This window comes from Eriocheir sinensis, chromosome 3 (genome assembly GCF_024679095.1).
Source record: "Eriocheir sinensis breed Jianghai 21 chromosome 3, ASM2467909v1, whole genome shotgun sequence".
Taxonomy (NCBI): Eukaryota; Metazoa; Arthropoda; class Malacostraca; order Decapoda; family Varunidae; genus Eriocheir; species Eriocheir sinensis.
This window is the reverse complement of record NC_066511.1, coordinates 27383534-27408673: the sequence shown is the minus strand read 5'-3', so window position 1 is coordinate 27408673 and position 25140 is coordinate 27383534. Positions and strand designations below refer to the sequence as shown.

The 25140-nt window shown below is 39.4% G+C and overlaps 1 protein-coding gene across 2 annotated transcripts in view; it reads right to left on the bottom strand.

Moving 5' to 3' along the window:
* Positions 1-866: 866 nt before the first annotated feature.
* Positions 867-25140, bottom strand: part of LOC127007402 (serine/threonine-protein kinase SMG1-like) — a 31036-nt gene continuing 6762 nt past the window's right edge. The window contains exons 4-24 of one of the 2 annotated variants that reach the window (XM_050878335.1): positions 24437-24603; positions 24226-24346; positions 23342-23476; positions 20722-20892; positions 20194-20279; positions 19769-19934; positions 19318-19458; positions 18480-18680; positions 17666-17791; positions 16158-16274; positions 15805-16017; positions 15327-15545; positions 14224-14394; positions 13382-13533; positions 12933-13141; positions 11416-11666; positions 10815-10979; positions 10378-10532; positions 10061-10232; positions 1434-8480; positions 867-965 (exon numbers count right to left, since the gene is read on the bottom strand). In XM_050878335.1, the coding sequence (XP_050734292.1) occupies positions 888-965; positions 1434-8480; positions 10061-10232; positions 10378-10532; positions 10815-10979; positions 11416-11666; positions 12933-13141; positions 13382-13533; positions 14224-14394; positions 15327-15545; positions 15805-16017; positions 16158-16274; positions 17666-17791; positions 18480-18680; positions 19318-19458; positions 19769-19934; positions 20194-20279; positions 20722-20892; positions 23342-23476; positions 24226-24346; positions 24437-24603 (10263 nt within the window). In that variant the 3' untranslated portion in view covers positions 867-887. The remainder of the gene's footprint in view (positions 966-1433; positions 8481-10060; positions 10233-10377; positions 10533-10814; positions 10980-11415; positions 11667-12932; positions 13142-13381; positions 13534-14223; positions 14395-15326; positions 15546-15804; positions 16018-16157; positions 16275-17665; positions 17792-18479; positions 18681-19317; positions 19459-19768; positions 19935-20193; positions 20280-20721; positions 20893-23341; positions 23477-24225; positions 24347-24436; positions 24604-25140) is intronic. The other variant, XM_050878343.1, reaches the window with a different exon arrangement.

Here is a 25140-nt window from a genome sequence, read left to right as displayed (position 1 = left end):
TACATATTCATAAATTATGCATACAAATAGCAAATACATATTCATATTATATCAAAAAGTAATAATATATAAATTATTGTATATGCTCTAAAGGACGACAAACTGCCTTTAAAATGTTTCTGGATGTGACTCACACTGGTGAGAATAATCTCTGGTTGGGAAACTGAAGTAAAATGGTTGAAATTGGTCAAATTTCCTAGTCCTGACTCAGGGGAAAAGGAATGCTTTGGGTCACACTGAGAGTTGTAAGAGCTTCCAGCACATGGATGGAGAGAAAGGGAGAGAAATGAAGCAGGGAGAGATAAGAGTAAGGTCATAGTAACAAAAACTTATGCCATGGCTACCCTCCTGAGGGAACTCTGAGGGGCAGGTGTCAAAATATGGAGACTTATAGATAGCTATAGGGATGGATAAGCAAATAGACATATTCACTTTACTGATTGTTTGTGCTGTCACCCTTATGTCACACTAATTAAAATTATTTTCAAAACAGCTACATTTCAACTTTCTCCAAGCCATATAGATAAACAAGCTATGGATCTTATATTTACATGAAATAAAAATTATGCAAAGTTGATGCTTTGGTATGAATGACCCTTCCCTAACCTGAACACAATTCTATATAATATACATAAAGTATCACATATAAGAAAATTATCTATAATAGATTAGGCAGCCTAACATAATCACACACATTGGGGTTGTACTGGAAATTGTTATCACTCAGTCACAGCAACCAATATATATATATATATATATATATATATATATATATATATATATATATATATATATATATATATATATATATATATATATATATATATATATATATATATCTATATATATATATATATATATATAATCTTTGTGTCCATACCTCAGCACTAAACCCAAGGAGTCCAGCCTTCATAAAGTGTGGCTAAATTGTCCAGATTGGTTGCTTCCTTGATGGTGTAGTCAACCTGAAAAACATAATAATACATTGTGCATATATATATATATATATATATATATATATATATATATATATATATATATATATATATATATATATATATATATATATATATATATATATATAGTATATATATAAAATATCTATATTTTCTTGCTGTGAATAAAGCTCACACCAACAGTGAAAGATGTATAATTTTCCAAACAGCTTTGGTGGACACTTAGGCAAATTGTACATATATTGCCTTCTAGCATGGGTTTTATTCAAATCAAGATCATGCCAGCGTGACTATCCCAATATTTTCATGAGTTCATTTGTAAAATACTAGTTATACAGTAATTAGCCATAGAACTTAAGTGAAAAGTTTTCTTAACACCTTGACATCTAGAAGAGACTACAATATGCAAATAGTTTAGTAAAATTGTTCATGAAAATTACATTCTTAATTGCCAACAAGAAAGTTAAGGATCCTCACCTGTTCTGAAACTGTTGCCCTTCTTGCTGGATCCAAATCACGTCCTTCCAGTTTCACCTTAACACGTCGCCACACATTCAGGGCATAGGCATTGTGCTCCTGAACCACTTTTCCTGTCAAGGGGTGCCTCTTGACTTTGGGTTTGGCATCTGGGGTTGAAGTTCTAGCAGGGGACATTATGACACTTGACTGTCGCAGAAGTGGAGGTCTGCGAGGCTCCCCATTTCCCTCCTTTTGGGCCTCACCCTCCTCATTGGTCTCCTCAACAACACACTGAGTACCAAATTCTACCAACAAATCATATATAGTTTCTGTCTGAGAGGTAACTTCTCTCAATTTCTCTAAGTATACTGTAACTTTCTCAGCTGTCAGTAGGTCATGCAGCATTTGTCTTATCAATCCTGATATCGTTTCAGAGTATGTGCGATACAATGAAAGGTAGTCCTCAATTCCAACTATGCCCCCTTCCACCTCAAACTTTGCCATAGTCTTCAAAAGAGCTCTAATATCTGACATGAATTTATGATGTGTTGTGAGATGAATCCGTAATCCTACAACTGATGATCGCACAAGTTCTACAGATTTCCTTAGTCCTGAACCATGATCACTAACAACCTTAGTCAGAAGCTCTATGTGGTCAGAGACAGCAGCTGAAGCATGTTGAATCCACTTGCTATTAACATCAGCAGGTAATGGGCAGAGAGAGACCAGTGTTTCTTCTTGAGGGGTGATGCTGGAGTGATAACGCTCCAGTAACATGCAGCTGTCTTGGCAATTTTTCAGCACAGATGTAAAACTGGCATCCCAGGAGATGGCATCAACAGTGTGAGTACGAAGAGCTTCATAGTGTAACACAGCATTGCAGAGAGAGGCAACCTCCTCACTCTTTTGAAGTAGCTCACCTACTCCACTCAAGGCAAGCTCTACACCATTACTGAATTCCTCTAATGCTTTAGCTATTGATGGGTTGGAGCCTGCTGCCCACTTAAGACGCTGTTCAACATTTCCAGTAAAGTTTGTATACTTTTCTCTTAGTTCTGCAACATTCTGGTGCAGTGCAAGGAGCTTGCTAACACAACCTCTTAAATCACTAAGTACAGACCCTCGAGCTGGCTGAACAGGGGGCGCTACAACACGCTGCTTGAGGATGTCTTCATACCACCACTGATGAGCAAGGTGCTGGGCTGTCACTCTCTGATGCGTTGTTCGCAGACCTTCGGCCTCCCCTTCCCAATGGCGAAGCAGCAGCTTCTTACGAACAGCATTCAGATGATGTGTTAGTGTGGAGGCAGCAGATGAAGGAAGGGCGGGGTCTAACGCATGTCGAGTCATGCAACACTCTAATGCCTCTTGCACAATCCCTTCTAGACTAACTCGACCTTCTGTACCAACATCTCTTGCCTCTATGTATCCAGTCACATTAATACCAAGTTTCTGACAATGAAGAAGGAGGAGGTGAGTTGCTAAATGAGATGGAAGACCAAGTAGCAGGAGGGAAACACAGTCACTTGCATAACGCCGAACAATCTTCTGTAGTCGTTCCTCATCACACTGATTACTCCTGGCCCTGTTGCTGGCTGGCTCATTTTTCTTAAATGCAGGGGAAGTCTGATAAGCTGTGGTGAAGAAATCTACTATAGTCTGTACCTTCTTAACCCTAAGTACAGCTCGTAGTACCTGGCACAATGCAGGATCCTGTAGGGGAGCCATTATCTCTGCAGCTTCTCTAGCTGTGTCTACTCTTGGCCAAGGCTGAGGGAGTGGGGCATGGCTAACAGCATCCATAAGTTGGTCTAGTTGTGTCTCCACACTTTCAAACAGCAAGTGGAAACCCATCAGTAGCATCTGGCCCTGATTCATGTCACCACCAGAAACACCACTATTATTGTCTCGTGCAGTAATCCTTTTAATTACTTCTATCAGTTGTTGGTGAAGCATTGTTGCCTCTTGAAGGGCATTTTCATGTCGAGGAGGCATCATAAGTATCATGAGGCGGAGATGTGTGGTTAGCTGCTGACACAGAGCACTTGGAGGAGTGGGAGCATTTGCTACTACAGACTGAAGTTCTGTGGCAAGGCTCACGACAGAAGGTTCCCCTCTCCAGAAAAGCCTGACTCCTTCTACAATGATGATTCCACTGGTGTTTAGGACAAGCTCATGAAGGGAAGCAAATACATCATGCAAAGCAGATATAGCTTGTATGACAGGTGTTTCCTGAGGATACGTTGGTGGTGAATGAGTGGTCAAGAGGGTCACCAATTCAACCATCCCTCCAAGAGTTACCATACTTTCTCTTAACCACCACAAACCACCAATTGTCAGATCCACCAGACCCTCTCCGGTGCCTGCAGCCGTTTTGTCTGCCCGCAGTCTGGCACTAGTGAGCTGCGTGAGGGAATTGAGGAGGGCGCATGTCATGGCTGCAACACCTGATATTCCATGGTCTGTTATAAGTGATGATATGGCAAGTGATGTTTCTTGGACTGCATTCACCACAACAACTCTGTCATTCAAACCTTCAGCTCTCATTCTCTCATAGACTTTCTGACTCTGTGAGCTAATCTGAAGAGCTTTGTTGTGGAGCTCCATATCAACATTACACACATGGGTCACAGCAGCAGCATCTGGTGCTTCAGAATGGCTTTTGGTGATCAACATTTGAACATTATTCAAAGAAAAATCCTGAAGAAGAGATGCTAGCCAGATTAACTGTTGGGATAGTCTGTGTGTCGCTAGATGCTCAGCTGGATAGTTCACCCACACGCTTCCATATTTAATGAGGAGGTCCAAGCTATTGGTCAAAACACCTTGTACTTGGCTAACTACTCTTCCCAAGTCAACTTCTGTTTGCTCACATTGTGTTGCTAGTTGACCTTGGCCTGCCTTTGTAAGGAATTCAGTGACTGGTGCCACACTGTTCTGTAGAGAATTTATGGTGCTGACCTTAGCACGCCATTCTCCTGTCTGTCCACTCTCAAAGACACGAGCAGATGTCAGATAGAGGCCATGCCATTGTTTTATTTCTGCAAGACGAGCATTTGCCAAGTCCTTGGCATGACTGACTGACTTCTTCACCATAGAAAATTCCTCGTACCGTGAACGCAAGCCATAGAGACTATGCTGAGGGTTTGCTTCAGCTTCTTTAAGGAGTGCCATTAAATGGTGGCCATCCTGCAAATTGGCCTCCGCTCCAGCAAGTATCTCGTGGGACTTTAACCACTCTTTGAGACGTAATTCAACCTCAGGAATGGCATCCAATACTTCCATTTTATTTGCCAACCAATCAGCCTTCATTTCTGCTATCCTGACTGCAAACATACTAAGAGTAAGACCCCGCTCCAGCTGTTGCCTACTCTGTCTTGCACCAGAAACCAGTGCCTGATCCCCACCATACACAGCACCAGCATATCCTGATTCACTGTCTGGTGTCCAATCAACTAGTGGGTCATAAATGAAGGCTTCCAAAAGAGTTAAGAGAGTCTCTCTTCCTCGGCGCATAGTGCGCAACACCTGTTCACAAGCACTCCTGAAGATGCCCTCAGTTGCTGTAACTCCAAGTGCAGCTTCAATATTCTGAGTCATTCTGTATGGGACTTTTTCAGGAACCCTAAGGTTCTTTCCCTTTTCAAAGCACACATTATAATCTATATGAACTACTTCTCCAGAAGTCAGATTGACCAAAACATTATCTAAATGCCTGTCTCCAAGACCAATTATGTAGCCAACTATAGACATTACAGCTGTTGATGTGGCATATGTTTGTGTCATGTCCCACCAATTTCCAGCACTCACACTACACATCCATAGTTCTCTGGATAACAAATTTGATGGAGTTTCTCTTATGAGTTCTTTCAGCACATCTCTCATGATGCCTAATGGCCACTCCTTGCGGTTGTCTAGACTTATGCTGGCTTCTCGCAGCCGAGGAGTGAGTTTGCTGTAATAAAGCTCAGAGGGTCGTGGAACTTGAGGAGGAACTTGAGGGTGCATTGATATGGTTGACGAGTGAGTCTTCAGTAACACAGCATGAGCTTCTCGCTGCTGCCATCTCTTGTACAGACCAAAAAGAGGGGTGGCGCTCCCAACCCACTGAATAAGGCCAGAGCGAGGGCCAAGAGGTACCACAGAATAGGAGTGGGCACGGTATACACAGTTCTTGCCTCTCTGGTTCTTAGCAAGCATAGTATTCACTATCTCTAGGAATTGCATGATTCTTTCATCTAAGTGCAAGTCTTCAAGTCCCTTAAAGAGATAGGTATATTTTTTGCCATCAGATCCCTGAAAGCTAAGCTTTTTGGGCTTTGTTTTAGTGGGGAGTATGGAAATATGACCATCAACTGAAGCCACTGTCACAACTTGCTGGGAGGCAGACACAACACCAGGCATAGCAATTGATGTGTTGCTCAGACTGGTCAGTTTGGGGGACACTTCTACCATCTTGAGTGTGGCTGAGGATCTGCGGTGGGCTCTCTGCTGCAACATTTGGTGTAGCTGTCGTAAGCCTGAGAGAGCAGACTGAGGATCAAAATAGCTCTCTGGTTCTCTCAAATTACTGAGAGCTGTAGAGATTAGTGGTCCATATGTGTCATGGAAATGACATTCATGAGGGGTTTCTGGGGGAGTTGAAGTGATATCAGCTAATTGATCCAAAACAAACAATAATGGTTTAAATATAATATCATACTTCTTCTTGATAAGTTGGTGTTTTTCAACCTGTGAAAGAGATGAATTATTATTGAGACGAGCTATTTCTGCTGTTAACTGGTGACATTTTCTTGACATGTCACTGTGATGTTGGGACAAAGTTCCAAGCCAAAGTTCATCCCACAGAACTGTGATGCGTCTTAGCTCATGGACAAGCATCTGTACCTCACTGATGCTTGATCCTATCTGCTTAGTAAGAGTGTCTACCAGAGATGAAAAGCAGTCACGCATCAGATTTTTTCTCTCTTGTTCCTCTGTTAGCTCTGATATCAATTCATCATCTTCCTCCTCCTCCTCTTCTACTTGATCATATTCCTCTTCTTCCTCATCTTCCTCCTCTTCATCATCTTCATCCCCAAGGGTTTGCTTCATCTTTCTCCTCTGCTGTCCTTTATGTAGGTATTTGGCCAGCATGTCAGTTAGGGATGCCTGGTTCCCTGCAACATTCCCTCCGGCAGATCCCACAACAGCTGGAAACACTATAAGATGAGGGAAGTCTCCTGCTAGACGGCATAACAATTCTGAGATGCTCCCTCTCACGTAAGGTTCAGGGTGATTTAAGCGAGCAAACAACTGTGGAATTATGGTTTTCCATGGTTGTGTGGGTGTTTCCGAAAGACCCTTCTCAAGGACTTCCCTCAGTTCAGAAGCGTGTTTTACCATCAGACGCAGCAGACGCAGAGTTGCAATGATACACTGGTCCATCTGACTGACAGAGCGTCCATGACTGATCTTAAGAAACCTGAAATATGCTCTGGCAGCAGCAATAAGAACAGTGTAGTGTCTTTCCTGTATAGTCTGATGGACTTCTACTAATTGTGAACTTATGTTTGTCACCATGTTGTTAGGCAATCCCCATGACTGAAGAAGAGAAATTATGTGAGTACCGACTTGATACGTTCCCTGAACCTCTTCTAGTTTGAGAATTTCATCTTCTTCTTCTGCACCTTGCCCTGGTTTCCAGTTTCTGAGAAGGGAACACATTTCTTCAACTTTGAGCTGGATATCAGATGTTTCATCTCCAAACCCTAAAGAAAGAATTTCTTTTACTTTTTTCTGGTCAGCATCAGAAATATGATTATCGCTGATGTCAGTATTTTCAAGAATTCTTCTTCCCCAGCGAAAACACCATGATGCAATATGAAACCAAACTTTTGGCAGTGTAGGACACTGTGTGGCTGCCAAAGTAAGGATGTTCCCCATTTTGTTCTCAAAAGGTGGTAGCATAGAGTGGCTTACTTCAGCCAATGGTTGAAGTTCTTCAGGAGCAAATGTCTTCATCTCTTCATATACAGTAATCAACTTCTCCATCCAAGGAGGTGTGATGGTTGCTTCACCAGTTACCATGAGCTGTCTTCTTTCATCCAAAGACCACCATTTGAATGTGGTAATTATGGAGCGGGCACAGAGGTGACCGGCCTCATTTGGTGGCAGAGTGAGGAGAGTAGTGTCTGTGGCAGCTAGAGCTGCAAGGCTGGGATTTAAACCCATCACAGCTCCTGAGAGTACTTCACATCCTTGGACAATCTGTCCTTTGCAAGCTAAAATTTTTGCTGCTTCTCTGTGTAACTTTGCCTGCAATGTGTTGTACTCAGAACCAGGTGTCATTTCAAACACTGCCTCAGACAAACTAGAACTAACACTACCTAATAATCTTTTGAGAGTCCTCTCTGACAATTCCATGTTTTCTTGCTTGCGAGCCTGTTTAGCTGACAAGAGATCTAATTTTATGATTGAAGTTGGAGTAATATTAACATTCATTCTTGCAATAAGCTTGGCCCATCGAGAAACATGAGGGATGAAATCTGCAGGAAGACTCAAAAGGTTTGTGAGCTCCCACCCTTCCTGTATACGACCAACTCCACAGTTATTTTCATTCAAAACAATCTGAATCTCTTGAATGACTTGATGGAATAACAGAAGGTGAAGATGCATTGTAGAATGTGAAGATAAAGTGGACAACTGTAACAACCACTCAACTTCACTCTGAGAATCAGAAACAAGCTTTGACATTGCATCCCTCGACGAAAATGGCTGTTGACACACTAATGATGTGAGAGAATGAAGTAATACTACATTCATATCTTGAAATCTTTTCCACAGAATCCAGTTCTGACCCTTAGACCAATCCACAGATTCCAACGAATTAGTCAGACTTGAAGTAACTCCAGCAAGATCTCCTGAATCAAAGTGAGCCAGAGCTTGAACATGTGCAAGGTTCCCATAACTGTTGAGGAGACCAGAATGAGTTCCTGTTCCTTCAGCATCTTTCTGGTTGTGTATGTGCAACATCCACTTCTGCAACTCTTCCCACTGGCTGAGTTTACCATAGCATTCAGAAACCTATGATAAAGAAAATATTTACATGTTAAAGTCAAATAATGCTTAGGGGGCATATGGATTCAGAGCTGTCACATAAGATTATTGCCTGCCTTGGGGAGGACAACAGTATTTCATCATTGTCCATCTGTCTGTCTGTCTGCTACCAGGATATCTAAAAAGTGGATGGAGATATTGTCACCAAACTCATTTAACAACATCCCTAACCCGGCAGCTTCGGCAGACCATGTTTGGGGCTCCCCCGAGTTGGTCCGCTGAAACAGCGGACCCCTTTTGTGGCTCGGCTCAAAACCCTTAATTTGAGCTAATTGTAAGCGGTGGTTGCATAGAGCAACCCACCATGCATGCCCTGGGTTATTGTGGTGGGTGAGTGATCTTGAGGTGGGCTTATTTGTCATAGGTGGTGCTGTAAGGTCATGGCAGACTGAATTATAGCTATCCATACAGTAATCAATTGTCAATTTCTCTAAAGTAGACAACAAGCGACTATCAACTAGATGCCACACGTCATGAGACTCTTTATTTTGTAACAAACACCACCCAAAAAGAATGGAGTTTGAGTAAAAGTAAATGTTTTTAACGGCTTTATGGTTATGAGAGGAGTACTCTGATATACGTTCCATGCTCTTTTCTTAGTCTCAAAATGCAGTGTAATGTTGACGTTTCTCGGCCACTTCTTGGCTTTCCCATAGCTGAAGCCCACAGGTTAAATAAATATCTCAAGCTGATTGAATTTTAGAAAAAAAAGATAAATACTGACTGAATGATGATGACTATATGCAGTGAATGACATAGGGTTGTCATACTGAAAACTTCCCTGTACTTTGAGGGCAGACCAGAGGAGGACCATGAGTCCGTGAGTCGTATTTTTATCTACATTCTAAAGAAAATTAAACAGCATATTCCAAAGAAGATGTATCACCTGCCATGTAGACACAAATTCTAGTTTGAAGATGCCTGCCATTATTCAGTCAGATTCTCATTAGAAAAGGGGTAGACCAACCCTGAGGGAAGCAGGGCTGGACCATCTCTCAACCCTATCCAGTATCCATAAGAAGCACTTATGGTCTGAGCTGGATCACCTCCTTAACCCGGTAGCAGCGATGATCCAAATTTGTGGCTTTACCGTGTAGCAGCAACGGGCTAAATTTGTGCCATAATATAAACCCCCCAAAATAGATGATACATAATCTGATCACAAATGCTTTGATATTATATTATGATATGGTTTGTGTGAGGGGTGTTTTTTTCTCATTATTCTCGCTTGGAAGGACCATTAAGAAACATGATCCCCGCTGCTACCGGGTTAATGCTTTCAGTGCCCTCTGGGAGCACTCATGGTCTGCCTTCAAACCACAGGCTGGTTTTTCAATATGTCTGACATAAGTCATTCAACCAGTTTTTATCAGAATTTTTCCAAAAGTTAATCAGTCTGATTTATTCATTTAAGGGCATGTCTCCTATGACTTTACTGATTTTATGTCAATCCATTTTTTAGATATTTGGGTAATGTGTAGACAAACACAAATTTCCCATAAGTATGTATAGAAAAAATATTGCAAAAACATTCACAAGATACAAACCTGAAAATGTATGAATTCCTGAATAAGAGGATCCAGCTGTTTGGTGTCTGTCTGGCTGACACTCACATTTAGAGGTTCAGATTCTGTCTCAACTTTTCTTTCCTTCTCAGAATCTTCCATTTCATCAGTACCATCTACATATTGCAAATAATCTCTCAGGGATTTCTCATACCTGAAATTTGAAGACAAATTTATCATATGCATTTTATGTGATTCATTTGATATGTGGACATTAATTCTACTACTAGAAGATTGTACCTTAATACTAATTTCAAAACTATTCAATATATTAAGTTAAAAGTATAAATCTATCTCACTTGTTGCCAGCACTATGGATGGCTGGCTTGAGCCACCCAAAACGTCGGCCAACATGGTCTCGGCACCAGTAGTAGAGCCCCGCCACACCCTCTTCACTGCCCTCTGCCACCAGAGCTTGGGCACAGTAACAGACAGCCCGCTCAAAGTCAATTCCCTTACAAAAAACAAGAAACACTGTATCAACTGCCAACTCACATTACTCAAGTTTAAATTTACAAACCTAATGACAAATCAAGTGCTTTTTCAATTTAAATGATAACAATATGACTATGATTTTTTTTTTTTATCAAAATACCATATGACAGGTTTAGGATATCATAGTTTCATTATGAAAAGAGAGATTGCCATGCAAAAAAAGCACAGTGAACAGTAACATGTACTTCCTTACAGACAATTGTAGCTAAGTTTGACATAAATAAAGCAATATTGTTGCTACCTGTGTATTGTTGCTATCCTTAAGTTCTTGAAGGAGTTTATAAGAGTGTCTCACAGCCACTTCGGGACGCCCACAGTTGAGGGAAACTATTATAACAGCAGCACGTATGCGACTGAGCCACTCTGTACAAGTTTGGCGGTTTGTTCGGAAGAAGACTCTCACACTCTGCAAGGGAGAGATTGTTGGAGGACTGTGTTGTGTCTCATGCAACAAAGATGATAAGACATATATATAGTGCCAGCGAGCCAAGTGAGCGCAGCAGTGGTGTTCATCACAGAAAAATATATAGTTACTCAAGGCCACTTCAATTCAATGGACTTTTGGCATCGATGACACTCCTCCCACCCTATTAGTCCACTGAGGCAAAGGTTTACTGTACCATATATTATTATACGGCACCTCTGACATAAAATTAATAATATTTTATCAGCCCAACTTCTATTCTCTTTGCAGGAGAAAGATTTTTGTGAGCATTTAAAAAGTAATTCATTCAGGCCTTGAACTGTCAAATTTACAGAAAAAAAAAATCGATAGAGCAAGAAAATAAGTATGCCCCTTTACACACAAAAAACAATTTCGAAAGGTGAAAAAATATCCATACCTTGTTAGGAGGAGAGACTGCCACTGCACATCCATCACTGGCATTGAACATTGCCTTCTCCAGACTTTCCACAAACTCCACCAGCAACATCACGGCCAAAGAGTGCACTTTTATGTTGCTCTCAGTGTCACATTTGCCAGTCTCACTGCCAGTTTTGGTGCTTGTCTTGTCATCATCTGTGCTGCTGACATTATGTTTATCTACATCTTGACCGCATTCTCGGACCTCTTTAGCTCTTCTTTTGATCACTCCTGATAAAATAGAAGTATAGAACATATACAAATAAAACACTAAAAACATCTGCAAGTGTCAGGAAGGTAGAGGATGAATGGGATGGCAGGCCCATAGTCAGTTATGCCTTTCGGCAACCATCAAAGACATCTAGAGGGCACAAATGTATTATTCTTTCATAAGTAAAATAAGCCATTCCAATACCTGTCTTGCAGTATGAGTGAAGTGTTAGAAAACATATGACACATTTTGCACTGATTTCATCGATCTTAATAGCCCATCTGGCCCTACTACACAACAATTATATATTTGAATTTAAAAAAAGCACAACCTATCAAGCAAAAACAATATAATCATGATTCACTCAGCAACAGCATATTTAGGGAGGGAGAAAACATCTGAAGAGGCAATGACCCCAAGTGCCTCCCCTTGACTATGGGCCTAGGAAATTAAAATAAAAGTGGTGGTGGACCCATAAACTACCCCCATGAAATTAGGAGAAGCGCGAAAAAAACTCGGTGTGGGAAGGGGGTCGGTGGGAAGCGTGGGGATCACGGAGTTGGTAACGAAGGGGTTAATATAAATTATGTGCATATGTGAGAATAAGGCTAGAGATGCGTGATAAATTGTATTGAAGGAGGTGGGATCCCATAGGTATCTAACGAACTTTATTACAGTGAGCCAGTGAAAAATGTCAAAATATAACCATATCAGTGCTTATACATATGCACCAAGTCAAAGATTCAAGCAGAACAGATCAAATACTTGAAAAGAGCACCTGATCCTAACAGAATGAATTGTATTTGTAATAAGTATGTGAACATAAAGGGGTAGGCAGCCACCAAATCTTGACTCAGGGAAGTATATGTCTGCTCTGCAGTCTCAAATGTAATGTAAACAGAAAATACTGAAACATGGAACATATCAAATGGGACAAGACAGAATAAGTTAGCTATGTTTTGGAGAGTTTTCAGATATGAATGTAAAATATAACTTTTTTTTTTTTAAATACTCAAGTGGTTGCAATCAATACAGATTATTGTAAATAGTGATAAATTTTCTAGTCCACTGTTACAAAGTAAGAAGTGTGGAGACTAGCTGTGGCTATCCTGCTGAAGGAACTCCAATGAAGTCCAAATGAAAAAAAGTGTAGGTAAATAAGTTTTAAAAGATAAAAATAACAACAACATTAGTATTAAATGGTAACAATGCACTAGTATTCATTGACTAATAAATCACCTTGATAACAATAACATAGAAGTGCTTTATTTATATAAAAAAATTACCTTCAATATTGGTAAAAGTGTCTTGAGGTTTCCCAAGTGTTGTTCTCAGTTTGTTGGCAATGCAGTGTTGTGCTGGCTCCCAGGCAAGCCACTTCCACAACAGTGTGCGTAGGTGTGAGGCCAACACAGGCAGGCTCCAATCCTCTGCCTTAGTCATTCTATCTACTCTTTGGCACATAGAAAAGAGGTCATCCATCCAGTTTTCTCCTCTGAAAAGTTATGCAAAAATGTGCATTAAAAAGACTGTAGGGAATTTAAAACTTCAATGCAGAACATCAGGAAGTTTCAACCCACAAGAGAAAAGCACAAATTATTCCACATTCTATATTGTTATTACACATTAGAGAATAATTTTAATGCCAAAAATATATGAAGAACATAAATGGTCATTGTACATTTGAATAAGAACAATATGAAATGCAGACTTCTATGTAAATCACCATACTCACTTAGGTTGGGCCACATGAAGTATGAATTCCATGAGTGTATGGAAAGCATTAGAAGGCAGCTGTCCAGATGTTAAGCGCAATACAAAGTGTCTCTCAAGACTCCTGACTGAGGTGGAGTCAAGACTACCAATCTCCACACTTGATGAGTCATTCTGAAAATAATATTGTGGTTACATTTAAATATTGCAAATAAATGAAAAATGTAATAAGTTCAATGGTACTCTATTATGAAACCAGGATGCAGAATAAGATTCCACTTTCTTTTCTGTTCATGTTCATAGTGCCTCTAGGCTTTCTTTATTTATGGTAGGTTTTGGTGGTTTTCCTCAACTTTTGTGCTGAGTCAGGCAGACTTTATAGTGATCTCCTTGGTGCATGTCACCTCCCCCTGCTCTACCTGCTCAAAGTTACACCTGAAAGCTCATGGACTGACCACTAAACTCTTGCCTCCCTAATACCTAAACCTGACCTACTTAAGTGTTGTAAACTAACAAATTAAGTGTACTTTAGTACTGAATATAAGTACAGTATTATCTTGCTAATAACAACTTTCATTTTTTTTACCATTAATGGAAAGTTAGAATAGATACCAGTTTTCTACAATATCATTTGGATTCTTTCAAATAACTGATATATTGCTGGAGGGAAGAATTAGGGTGCATCTTGGATAGTGTTTGTTTGATGCCACTTTCTTTTATAAGTTCTGCTTATGGTGCTGTTAGGCTTTCTTGGTGGGGCCTGATGGTTAGTTTAAGCTTGCTATGGTGCAGGCAAGTGTTTATAGTGGCGCCATCATGCATGGCTCATGCGGTTTTTACTTTTACAATAAGACTGTGACATACCTTGTTTGCTGTATATTCACTATCATCACACCGGTGGGCAGTACAGAGAGCATGAGAGACAGAGCTGAGGGGAATCTTGGCCAGCAAGTCCAGATAAACACTTCGGATTTTGTTGTCTTTGTGGCTCACATGATGGAGGCACAGATTAATCACTTCATCCAATTTCTGCAACTGTTAAAAAGAATATGAAACCTTATGAAAACTTAAGTAGGTGTGAAGATCAACTTGAGTGAGCCTAGTGTCTTAGGTCAAAGTGATGGTATAAATTTTTCCTCAATTCATCAAAAATTTCTGGTAATTCTTAGGTAATCATGCAAAAAAGAAAAAGGATGCAATTTTCTGCCAACCTCCATTACACCAATACAGTTGTACTGTAAAGTGTACCAATGCTTTTAAAAAGTGGCAAAAATAAGGTCAGGGGGGTCAAACATCTATGCATACCTATTTCTAAGGTTAAATATTTCTAAATTTAGATCAAACATACCAATATAGCTTCAACTGTGTTTCACAAATAGACCTAAGTCAGATCTTATACATAATTAATTTATCACATAAAAACTCCCATCACAAGGGCTGAGGTGCAATATTATATCCTTTTTTTTCTGAATGTGATTTCAGTTGCAGGTAGATTATGCTGACACTAGGTGAGGATAAGTCAGGCTCAAAATAGGTGACATTGATTAAATCTTGGTTGTGTTAAGGTAATTTGACCACTAGTCATTTTTTCACTGTTATAATTCATTTATCTGGCTGTTCTTGCTTTCCTAGAGATGGGTAGAAGGAGACAGCATTCTTTCCTTGCTCATTTCTACAACAAGCATATCAACAATGATGTACCATGATTGGCAAATAATTGGAAGGGAGTCTGATACATCAAGCTACTGAGATAAATAAGGACCGTCAAAATGGCAGCTGCCAGCACATGAATTCACTTGCAAGTCCTCTAAACAAACATGTCTCAACAATCAATATGAATGGTTACATTGCTTACAATGCATTATTTAATTTTTTTCTTTGAATCTAAACATTTCATATTTTCAACACCAAAAAGGAGTCATTCCTTACTATGGTCATGATTTTATATATATAAAAATAGGACATACCTGAGTTGGGGATAACAGAGAAAAAAATGTTGACAAGAAAGCGGCCACTGCTGAAGTTACAGAGGTGAAGTGGTGATACCCAGTCTGTACTATGGCATCAATCATTGATGAAAAATGATTTATTTTCACCAGCTGAGGCAGGGATGCCTCCCCACTTTGCACCATGTCTGTTGCCCATTTCAGACACAGCTGAAGAATGTTGGCCCCAGTTACATGTCTCTGAAAATATATTTGTAAATGATTTACCTTTAGAAATGTAAACCATTACCATTAATCATAGTGGACATAAAAAAGATCTAAAAGGAAGTAGGGTTGGATGAACATCAGGCAGAAGACAGAGTAGAATGGAGGAGAGCCATAAAGCGTCCAACCGCTCAGAAAGAGTGAAAACGAATGTTAAACAAAATGCTGATGCTGATGATGAATGAAAGAAACTAGGTTTTGATGATGATAAAATACATAAATTTTGTTTACTTACCTGACGAAAAATAGCAGTAAGTGTTGATAGTATGGTAGCAAAATTTTCACTGGAAGAAGACCCAGCGAAACTTCCAGAACCACCAGAGAAAGCAGGTGATACACTAGGCGGTACAAATGGTGTTGAGGCTCCAACAACAAGTGTACTGGAACTGATGTAGTGGAAGTGTTTGGCACAATGGGAATGCAGGAGATACAATATAGTGTGCTGGACCTGTAAAAGATATTACGGTAAGCATATTGTAGAAACCCTCATACTCAACTGGTAAGCAAAACCATACTACACATCAAGGCATTTTAATATGTAAAATTCAGAGCCTCATGAAACGAAGTTGCCCTGCACTGTTATCACACCTCAGGGTAATGCAGAGCAAGGTGAGGGCTGGCAGGGGTGAGGTGAGTGGCCAGAAGGTCAACCAGCGGGGGATTCAAGGCCCACATTGTTATGATGGAGTTTCTAGTGTTTGCAACCTGTAATAATGATAATAATAATAATAATAATAATAATAATAATAATAATAATAGTGTTCTTCAAAGTACAAATTCTAATGCAGAATTCATTAATATCTGTCATAAAAACTCACTTTATTGTAAGCACTCAAATTCATATACAGTGGGGTACTTGTCTTATGACCATAATCTGTTCCAAAATCGCCGTCGGATGCAAGAACAATCGTATGGCAAGACTATTCTTGAAAAAAAAAAAAAATAAATAAAAAAATATATAGAAATGTTCACAAGTGCAGCACAACGCATATAACGAATATCTTTTACCTGACAATGCATATCATAATGTTTATCATTAGCAAATGTATCAGTTTAGTCACAAAATAATTATGAATTTAGTACCTACTCCCCCAAGTGACAAGTTTCATCTGGCTTGTAGAGTCGATGTTGGTTGAGTGAGTGATGAAGCAGGACGCTTTGTGCTGTTTGGAAGCAGAGTCTCCCTCCAATATGCCCGGGTCATCAGGGTCGCTGTCGCCTGCACTAACATAAACGAGTGCCTTATGGGGAGGCTGCCTTGCTGTTGGAGCTTGCTGCTCCCCCATGCGGCAGCACACTGCGAAGCCTGCTCTTCAGGTCGTGGACGATTTTGAGGGCCTTCTCCTGAGTAATCTCTTCGGAGATCCTATAGGCCCGCAGCTTCTTGTTAATCCACACCAGCAGCAGCTTTTCCACTTGCTCCAGCTGGGGTGGTCGGTGGGACCGAACTCAGTGTTGTGCAAACTTTGGAGGTGTCCGCCTTCTTGATCTATACTCTTTCTGCTTAATTAGGGTGCTGATGGTGGAGTGGTTCTGACTGTATAGCCTGGGCAGCTTGTGTACATGTGTGCCGCTATTGAATTTCCCTATTATTTCCTTCTTCTCCTTCAGCGTCAGGGGTGCCCTCTTCCTTTTCGGAGCCTTCTCTGATGCACCAGGCTGCTTCTTGGGAGGCACGGTGCCACATAGGGTGAAATAATGGTAGGGCTTATAGATGATCCGGACGGCAAATGAAGTGTTAACTGCGCTCGGGAGAATAATGGACTGGGCATAGGACGTGGTCACGCATGTGCACGACATGGTTGGGTTGGCGGTTGGAGGGAAAAGCTCACTCCATTGAATGGCAATCGTGACGTGGTCAGATGCCGAGTAAACGCCGTAAAAAAAAAAAAAAAAAAAAAGATCTATGGTCGTATAACGCGTTGGTCGTAAGACAAATACGTTGTATGCCGAGTACCCCACTGTATATCAATTATTAATTGTCTATAAATGACAAGCTAAAGTTTATAATCACCCATCACTACACCCCTCTCAAGATTATGGCTTCTCTTAATAGGCTTAATATCACTGTCTACAGGGCATATATCATAACTTACCTCAGCTAGGACAGTCATGTAATACATAAGTAAGATAATTGCTTCGTTCTCTGTGTACGAAACACCTTCTAGTACAGTGGCTGTGGTAAAATCTCTTGTCTTTGGTACTAGGGTGTGATGGAGAAGCTGAAATAGAAAAATTATAAGCACTGTAATTTATGACAAAAAACTTAACCCACCTCTGAACATGTAATCATTAACACTTTTGTGGGTGAATGACACACTGGAGCACCAATAACAGACAAAACTCAGCTTGTAATACTGTATCAATGTGGGTGAAACCATAACTTTGCAAGACATATTTTGAAGGGCAAAATAACATTCAATTCAAAATAGTATCATGTTTACCTTCATAATATAGTGACAGTGGAAAGTGAACTATTCAAGGGAGAGTCAGGTGGTGTTAACATATGTAAACCCTAATTAAAGAGTTGTCACTTGGTTGTATGAACAGTGAATAACAATCAAGTAGCTAAAGTATCAATAAATCACTTTTCCTTTATCAATAGGTAGGTAGATTACAACCAGGAAGAAACTATGATGCCTAGAAAAGAAAGGAGGGTATGTGATAATGTGAACAAACTGTGCAATTGATATGAGTACATTTCAGTAACTTTCACCAATTGTTTTTATAAATCTTTGAATATGCCTACGGGTAATTAATTTTGTATTGAACAATTTTCTTCTGTTACCTGCTACCTCTATATCCTTTTCCATTGTTTTATTTATATTATGTGCAACAGGTATCTGGGAATTATTCCCAGATAATTCTATGTAAAAAGTGTGTAACACTTGTAAAGATGCAGAAACAAACCTGAATATCAGCTAAAATGTAGTTGTATGCTTCCTGTAACAAAGGCACATTCTTCAGGGCCAGCACGGCATGGTACACCCCAAGGGTTGCCTTCCACACTGACTGGTGAGGAGACACACGTAACTTGCGCAAGGGAGAGTCTTTTTCCAGTATCTTCTGAATGAATTCCACAGGTAAACTGCTTCCTATTTGTTTCAGCATCTGAAGAGTGCATGTGACATGACATGAATAAACACATTTATTAATCACTAAAAGACAACTCTTCCCATGATGATTTTGCATCCTACCAATGCCAGGTCTCATTTTCATGTTTCGGCAGTACTGCATTCCATGCCATAATTTCAAGGCCTTGCAAAAATATAAATGTTACTGAAGTTAATGTTGTCCCCCTTTTCTCCATGAGAAGAACCAGACCTCAAATACATTTACTGAGATGCAATAACTAATTAGGATCCTTAGCTAAAAGCCTAAAACCATCAGACTTATACTAATTTTGGAATTTGATGGTGCCCAAAATAAAGATTCATAATTTACATAGTTGTTATAACCTCTACTGCCTTAACAGATAACAAAAGTTACTCACATTCATGGCGAGTCTTCATGACTAATATCAAGCCCTCTAATTTGAACCATCTTAAATATAAAAATAACTTTTTAGCATTTATAAAAGGTCAAGGACAACTATAAAGAAATGTGGAGTAAAACATATTTTTACTTTAAAATTCATTACTCAAACATTAATCAAAATAAGCTGAAGGTCCATTTCTATTCCTTCTCTTTTATGGGTCAAGGCAAAAGTAGTAGTATACTATATTTTGATAAGCCTTGAAGCACTCACCTGGGTCAGCAGTGTGAGGTATGACAGCATTGTTGTAAAGCCATAGTGCTCCACAAGGTTCTGTTGTATATCCACCACATGACAGAAGTGAACCTGTAGATCTGATATATTCTGACAATAGGGGATGAGGACCAAGCACACCTGAAACAGAAAACAGTAATAATGACTAATTTGATTATTGTCAAGTTAAGAAGGGAAGTAATATATTCTATTATATCACCTATAATATCACCCATCAATAACTTCAAAGTTTTTACCATTATAATAAATCACCTCTGTTAAAAAAGGCAAAAGGCTCTTGATTTTAAAGGTTCAGTTCAAGCTTCATACTGCAACTACCTGAATTAGTACTGCATTTCCAATATATACATTTAACTTAGTATTTTATTAGATGCAACATAAATTTCATTTTGTCTATATAAAACATTATACTTTAAGATCTAGGCCATACCTGGTTAAGTGCATCAATCAATGCTTCTTCCCAATAATGGTGCAGTATTTTTTCAGCTCCTGCAATCATCTTTCCAAGAGATTCTACTAAAAAATTAGGGGACAAAACAGGACTTCCAGCGTGAGTTATTTGTGGCTCAAGGCATCGCAGGACAGTGGTGAAGACACTGAAAATAATGAGCAGAAAAACAAAAAAGTTAAAGCAGGATGAAAACAGAATAACATCTATGCTCAAACTCATTCTTGGTTGCCATTGGAACATGAGCTGCTCTTCTCAGCTTCTTTATGATAGCACAGCGGCTTGTGGCAGTAGGAAATGCATAATAAAAATGTCAATTTTGTCCTGAAAATTACATCTCCATGAATCAGTCTGTTAATTCAAATGTTCCATTTATTGTTACACTAAACACGTCAAGTAGTCAGTACCTAATAAATGCTGCCACTTTTTTGGCACACACTGCTGGATGAGTCGCTGGCTCCTCATCTGGCGAAGACCGGCCTCGGTCTAAATCCTGAAATGAAATTAAATGAAATTTCACAATGTGAAGTTGTAACTTTGACATGAAACTCTGACATGACAAAGTAAGGATTAAATAGAAATAGAAATAATATAAGATTAAAAAAAAGCAGATATCAAACTAGACAAATTGATGATAGTGAAGTACTCATGTGAATGTGGCACTTTAACAAAGTATGATGTCAGGAAATACATAGTTAGGCAAGAAAAAAATTGGTGATTGACTGCATGCTGTTTATCTTAAACCAACAGCAGTAATAGTAGTTAGCAACTGAGGGGACTGCAATGCTGTCATCATTAGTGTGTGCCAGCACTACAGCCTTCTGCTGCACCATACAGTAAATATACAAATCATATAAAGAATAAATAAGTGAAAACTGTAATGGTTCATCTCACACTGAATGGGTAGCCAAATACTCTACAAAATATCAAATTACCTCACAATAATCTTCCATGTCTTCAACAAACTGGGAAAGAAGTGTTGTAGCAATAGAGACATTAATTTGCCACAGTGGAGAGAAACTCTGCAGTGCCAGAGACACATACTTCATCACCTCAGGAGACTGGTGGTGGTCAATGTGCCACCCAACCAATATGTCCACAACATCCTGAAAGAAGAAAATATATAAATAAACAGTGCTTACGTTGCTACACACGTTTGATTATTCACCATTAATACAAAGTGACAAGTATGACAAGTATACATATACAACAGCAGAGTCTGAGACAAGTGGATAAAAAGAATGTTAGCAACATTAACCAAGATGTCGAAAAATAAGCGAGTACAATAAACCATAACATGGCTTTCATAGATTATGGGAAAGCATTCAGACTCAAGTTAAAACTTCAGCAGTCATGCAGGAACTCAGTAGGCAGGGCATATATGAACAGTACATAAAGGTATCAGAAGATAGATACAGAGATGGCCAACAACCATTAAACTTCACAAGAAGAGCAAGAAAATTCCTATTAAGAAAGGTGTTAGGCAAGGTGACACAATATCAACAAATTTATTTGTGGCTTGCTTAAAAGGAGCATTAAAAAAAAAAAAAAAAAAAAAAAAATATATATATATATATATATATATATATATATATATATATATATATATATATATATATATATGTATATATATATATATATATATATATAGCTGGATAACACAGGATTCAAAATAAACATTCACAGATGACATAGGCTTGCTAAGTGAGTCTTAGGAAAACTTAGAGAATGATCAAAGAACTTCACAAAAAGTTTGAGAGCTGACCTGAAAATAAATGATAAGACAAAGGTAATGCTTAATCAGTTGGCAGGACAAGTGATAATCTGAATACACATACTGAGGAGAAATAATTACCCACAAAAAAAAAAAAAAAAAAAAAAAAAAAAGGATGGAGTGCTTTTGGTAAACACAGTAATGTCATGAATAGCAACTTGCCAATTTCCCTGAGGAGAAAGATACACAATTAATGTATCCTGCCAACTTGGTGCCTCACAGAATATTTAGAGAAAAAGCTAAGGAGTGCACAAAGAGGAATGGAAAGAACAAAGCTGATGGTCTCACTGTAACACCCTCGCTTAATCTTGCCGTCATAAACCCTCCTCAAAAAAAATTTCATCATCACACGTTCAAACTCGGAGCACCAAACTTCACTCGTTCAACCTCCTCACAAACCCCTTCCTTCGCTGCTACATCCTTACCAAGCCTCTCACACAGTTTCATTACTTTCTCCATTCTATATTGATACTGACTGCAGCATATAAGAGAGTTGGGAGGATAATGCTGGTTCTTATATTGCTTTTCTACCTCCATATTCAAACTTCTTCCTTTCATAGCCCTTGGCAAAGCACCTATTACCTGCCTGCACTTCACTGTCCCCTTCCTCCATGTTCCAATAGAGCTGTTCTTAAGTACTTAAACACAATCACTTTCTCTATTCCCTCTTCCTCTTCTTCCAGACTCTTCTGCTTTTGTTCTTTCAAGTAATTCCTTCACCTTTCCCCAATAAATCTACCTGTAGCCAATGTCATGCAATCTATCATTTGCCAGTTCCATCCTCCCATTTTTACTTCACGTGCCCTCTAAATTCCCATTTATCACTTATCGTTATTTTTCTACTGCCACAAAGTGGTCAGAACCATCAAACGTTACTCTCACACCCTCATCATCATTCATTTCATCGATGCCTGCTCCTAGGAGCTCCCACCAGAGGATGGCCACGGCAGAAGAGCTTCCAACTTTCTCTATCCAGACACTCCCTCCTTGCCTGCTCAAAGTTTCTCAAAGATCTTTCCCCCCTCTCCCCAACGTACTCTTGCACCCTATCCCTCCATTTCACTGGAGGTCGTCCTCTAGCATTCCCTCCCTCTATCTCACTCACATACACCCTTCTGGTCATCTTACTCTCCTCCATTCGCTCCATGTGGCCAAACCACTTTAAGGTCTGTCACACCCTTTGCAACTAAAACAGCCTGCTTCAGCTGATTATCCACAACTATATATTCAAGCAAGCTCCTCTCATTTCCTCTTGCCCATGTATACCTGCAGATTAACTTGTGTTGAGAGGGGCTTGACAGGATCAACCCCTCTCAATTAAAAACATTCACACAGTATTGTCCATTCTCATTAACTCCATCAAAACCCCACTTCCCAACCACACCTCAAACCTCCATGCTTCCAACGTTTGCATACTCTTTTTCCAATCTCACCCATGCACACCTCACAATAACAATCTTACTCATCATTCATACTATCGAGAACCATATCATCCATGTTCATCCACTCCCATCCATGCCAATGGGGAGACTTTCACTAACCCATTTCCATTCTTATGAATATCTTTTTTAGATGTCATTATTTCTGTAAATCTACATATCTTTTTAATAACTGAATGGAAAAAAAACCCATTATATTAGTATTCAGTAATTTACTTAAATAATGTCTTATAAAACTCTAAACTGCTATATCTCTTCATCCATAAACTCAAACAAAACAAAGCCATTCATTTGTGTTCGTACTTCTGTTCTTTGTGTGTCACTGACTTACAACCAACTAACCTGGAAGTAGTTGTTGAGGACGTGGCTGTGGGTCAGGTTCAGCTCCCTCAAAACATCAACTGTGGCAACCATAACTTCAGGTGTTTCAGTTCCTTCTAATATACCCTGTAGGCCCTCCACAATTTTTTCTCCAACCTGCATGACAGAGATAAATTCGTTAATGTTACAGTTCTTTAATAACATTTTCCTGGGTTAAGGGAAAGAAAATTAATTTCACCAGAATTTGACTGTCACGTCAATATAAATAAAATTACTTAGGATTCAAAACAGATATCAGTTTTAACCATCTTACTGTCTGTTTTATGATGCAAGCAGAACAAATGTGTATATAGTTATATACAAAACAATGTCTGAATAAAATCTGTCATCAAAATGAATTCAATATTCATAGAAAGCAAGGATTATTATTCATTGAAGTACAGTAAACCCTTTCAGTGCTATAGGTCATGACATAAAAGCAGTGTCATATAGTGTTCTGATATATAAAAGAGGAGAAAAAGTAAAAACAACCCATTTATTTTGGATAAATTTGTAAGGAATCCAGTTAATAATGAGTGATAGTGTTCCGAGGCCTGACTAAATTATATGTAATTCATAAAATCTTCACAGTCTATTCCCAAGCTATCCCCGGTGCCTCACTCTGCTCATGTTAAAAAGCTCCATGCATGCTTGCATGTATCGGCCTTGTTCTGCTAATGGTGCTTTCCATTGCACAGTCACAAGAAAGTGAAGGCATTTTTTTTACACCTACAAGCCCTCACTGGCAATAACCTCTTTAATGCAGGGGATGCAAGTAAATGCAAGGCAGGGATGCCCACATTTAAAAGCTGAGGTAATAAATTATGCTCACAAACACTCGAGTCATTATAAAACCTAAGACACACCTGATTAAGCTGTGTTTTATCAGAGTCAAGTTGCAGCATTTCCAGGATACACCTTAACACCAGCACCTTCATTTCAGGTGCTTTCCACATGTCAAGTCGGTCCAGGGTTGCATCCACAAACCTAAAAAAATAATAGAATATTTCAATAATAATATGCAAAGGTATCTATAAGATTTAGCATCCTTTTCCAAACATCTTCAGTGTTGCTTACCTCTTTATGTCTCCCTCCATAACATGACCAACACGTCCAATGCATTTTGTTATTTCCCAGCGGCAAGGGGGCGAGGGAGCAGCATGAAGGATTTCAAACAGTGCCTCCAAAATATGGTCAGCATTCCGACGGACATACTTAACATTTTCATTAAGCATTATAGACTCCTGTCGGGAGAAATATTGATTTTTAAAAAAGTTTCCTCACACACCCACGCCTGCATGCACACACGCACGCGTGCACACATGCTCATGCACATTCACATGTGGGGGCACACACAATGAGAATGATGAAAGACACAAGTGAGGGGGTGGAGGGAATGATAAGTTGAGTGACATCCTAACCATGATGGGGGACTTCAACTGCAAAGAGGTGTGCTGAGAGGAATGGACATCAGAGGGAGGTGAGGGGTCATGGGGAAATACATTGTTGAGGATGGCAATGGACAACACTCTTACACAATGGATCAAGGAGAACACAAGATTTCACGGGAGTGATGAACCTTCAAGACTGGACCTAGTGTTTACAAAGGAGCCTGAAATAGGAGAAAGTGTTGTACAAAATCCCTCTAGGAAGAAGTGATCATGTGGTTATTGAGTTTACGATGAATGATAGAAGTGAGGAGAGAAGACCACAAAATTGGGAGATACAATTACAGCAAAGGCAAACTTTGCACAGTTGCAAAAGCACTTTGAAGAAGCAGA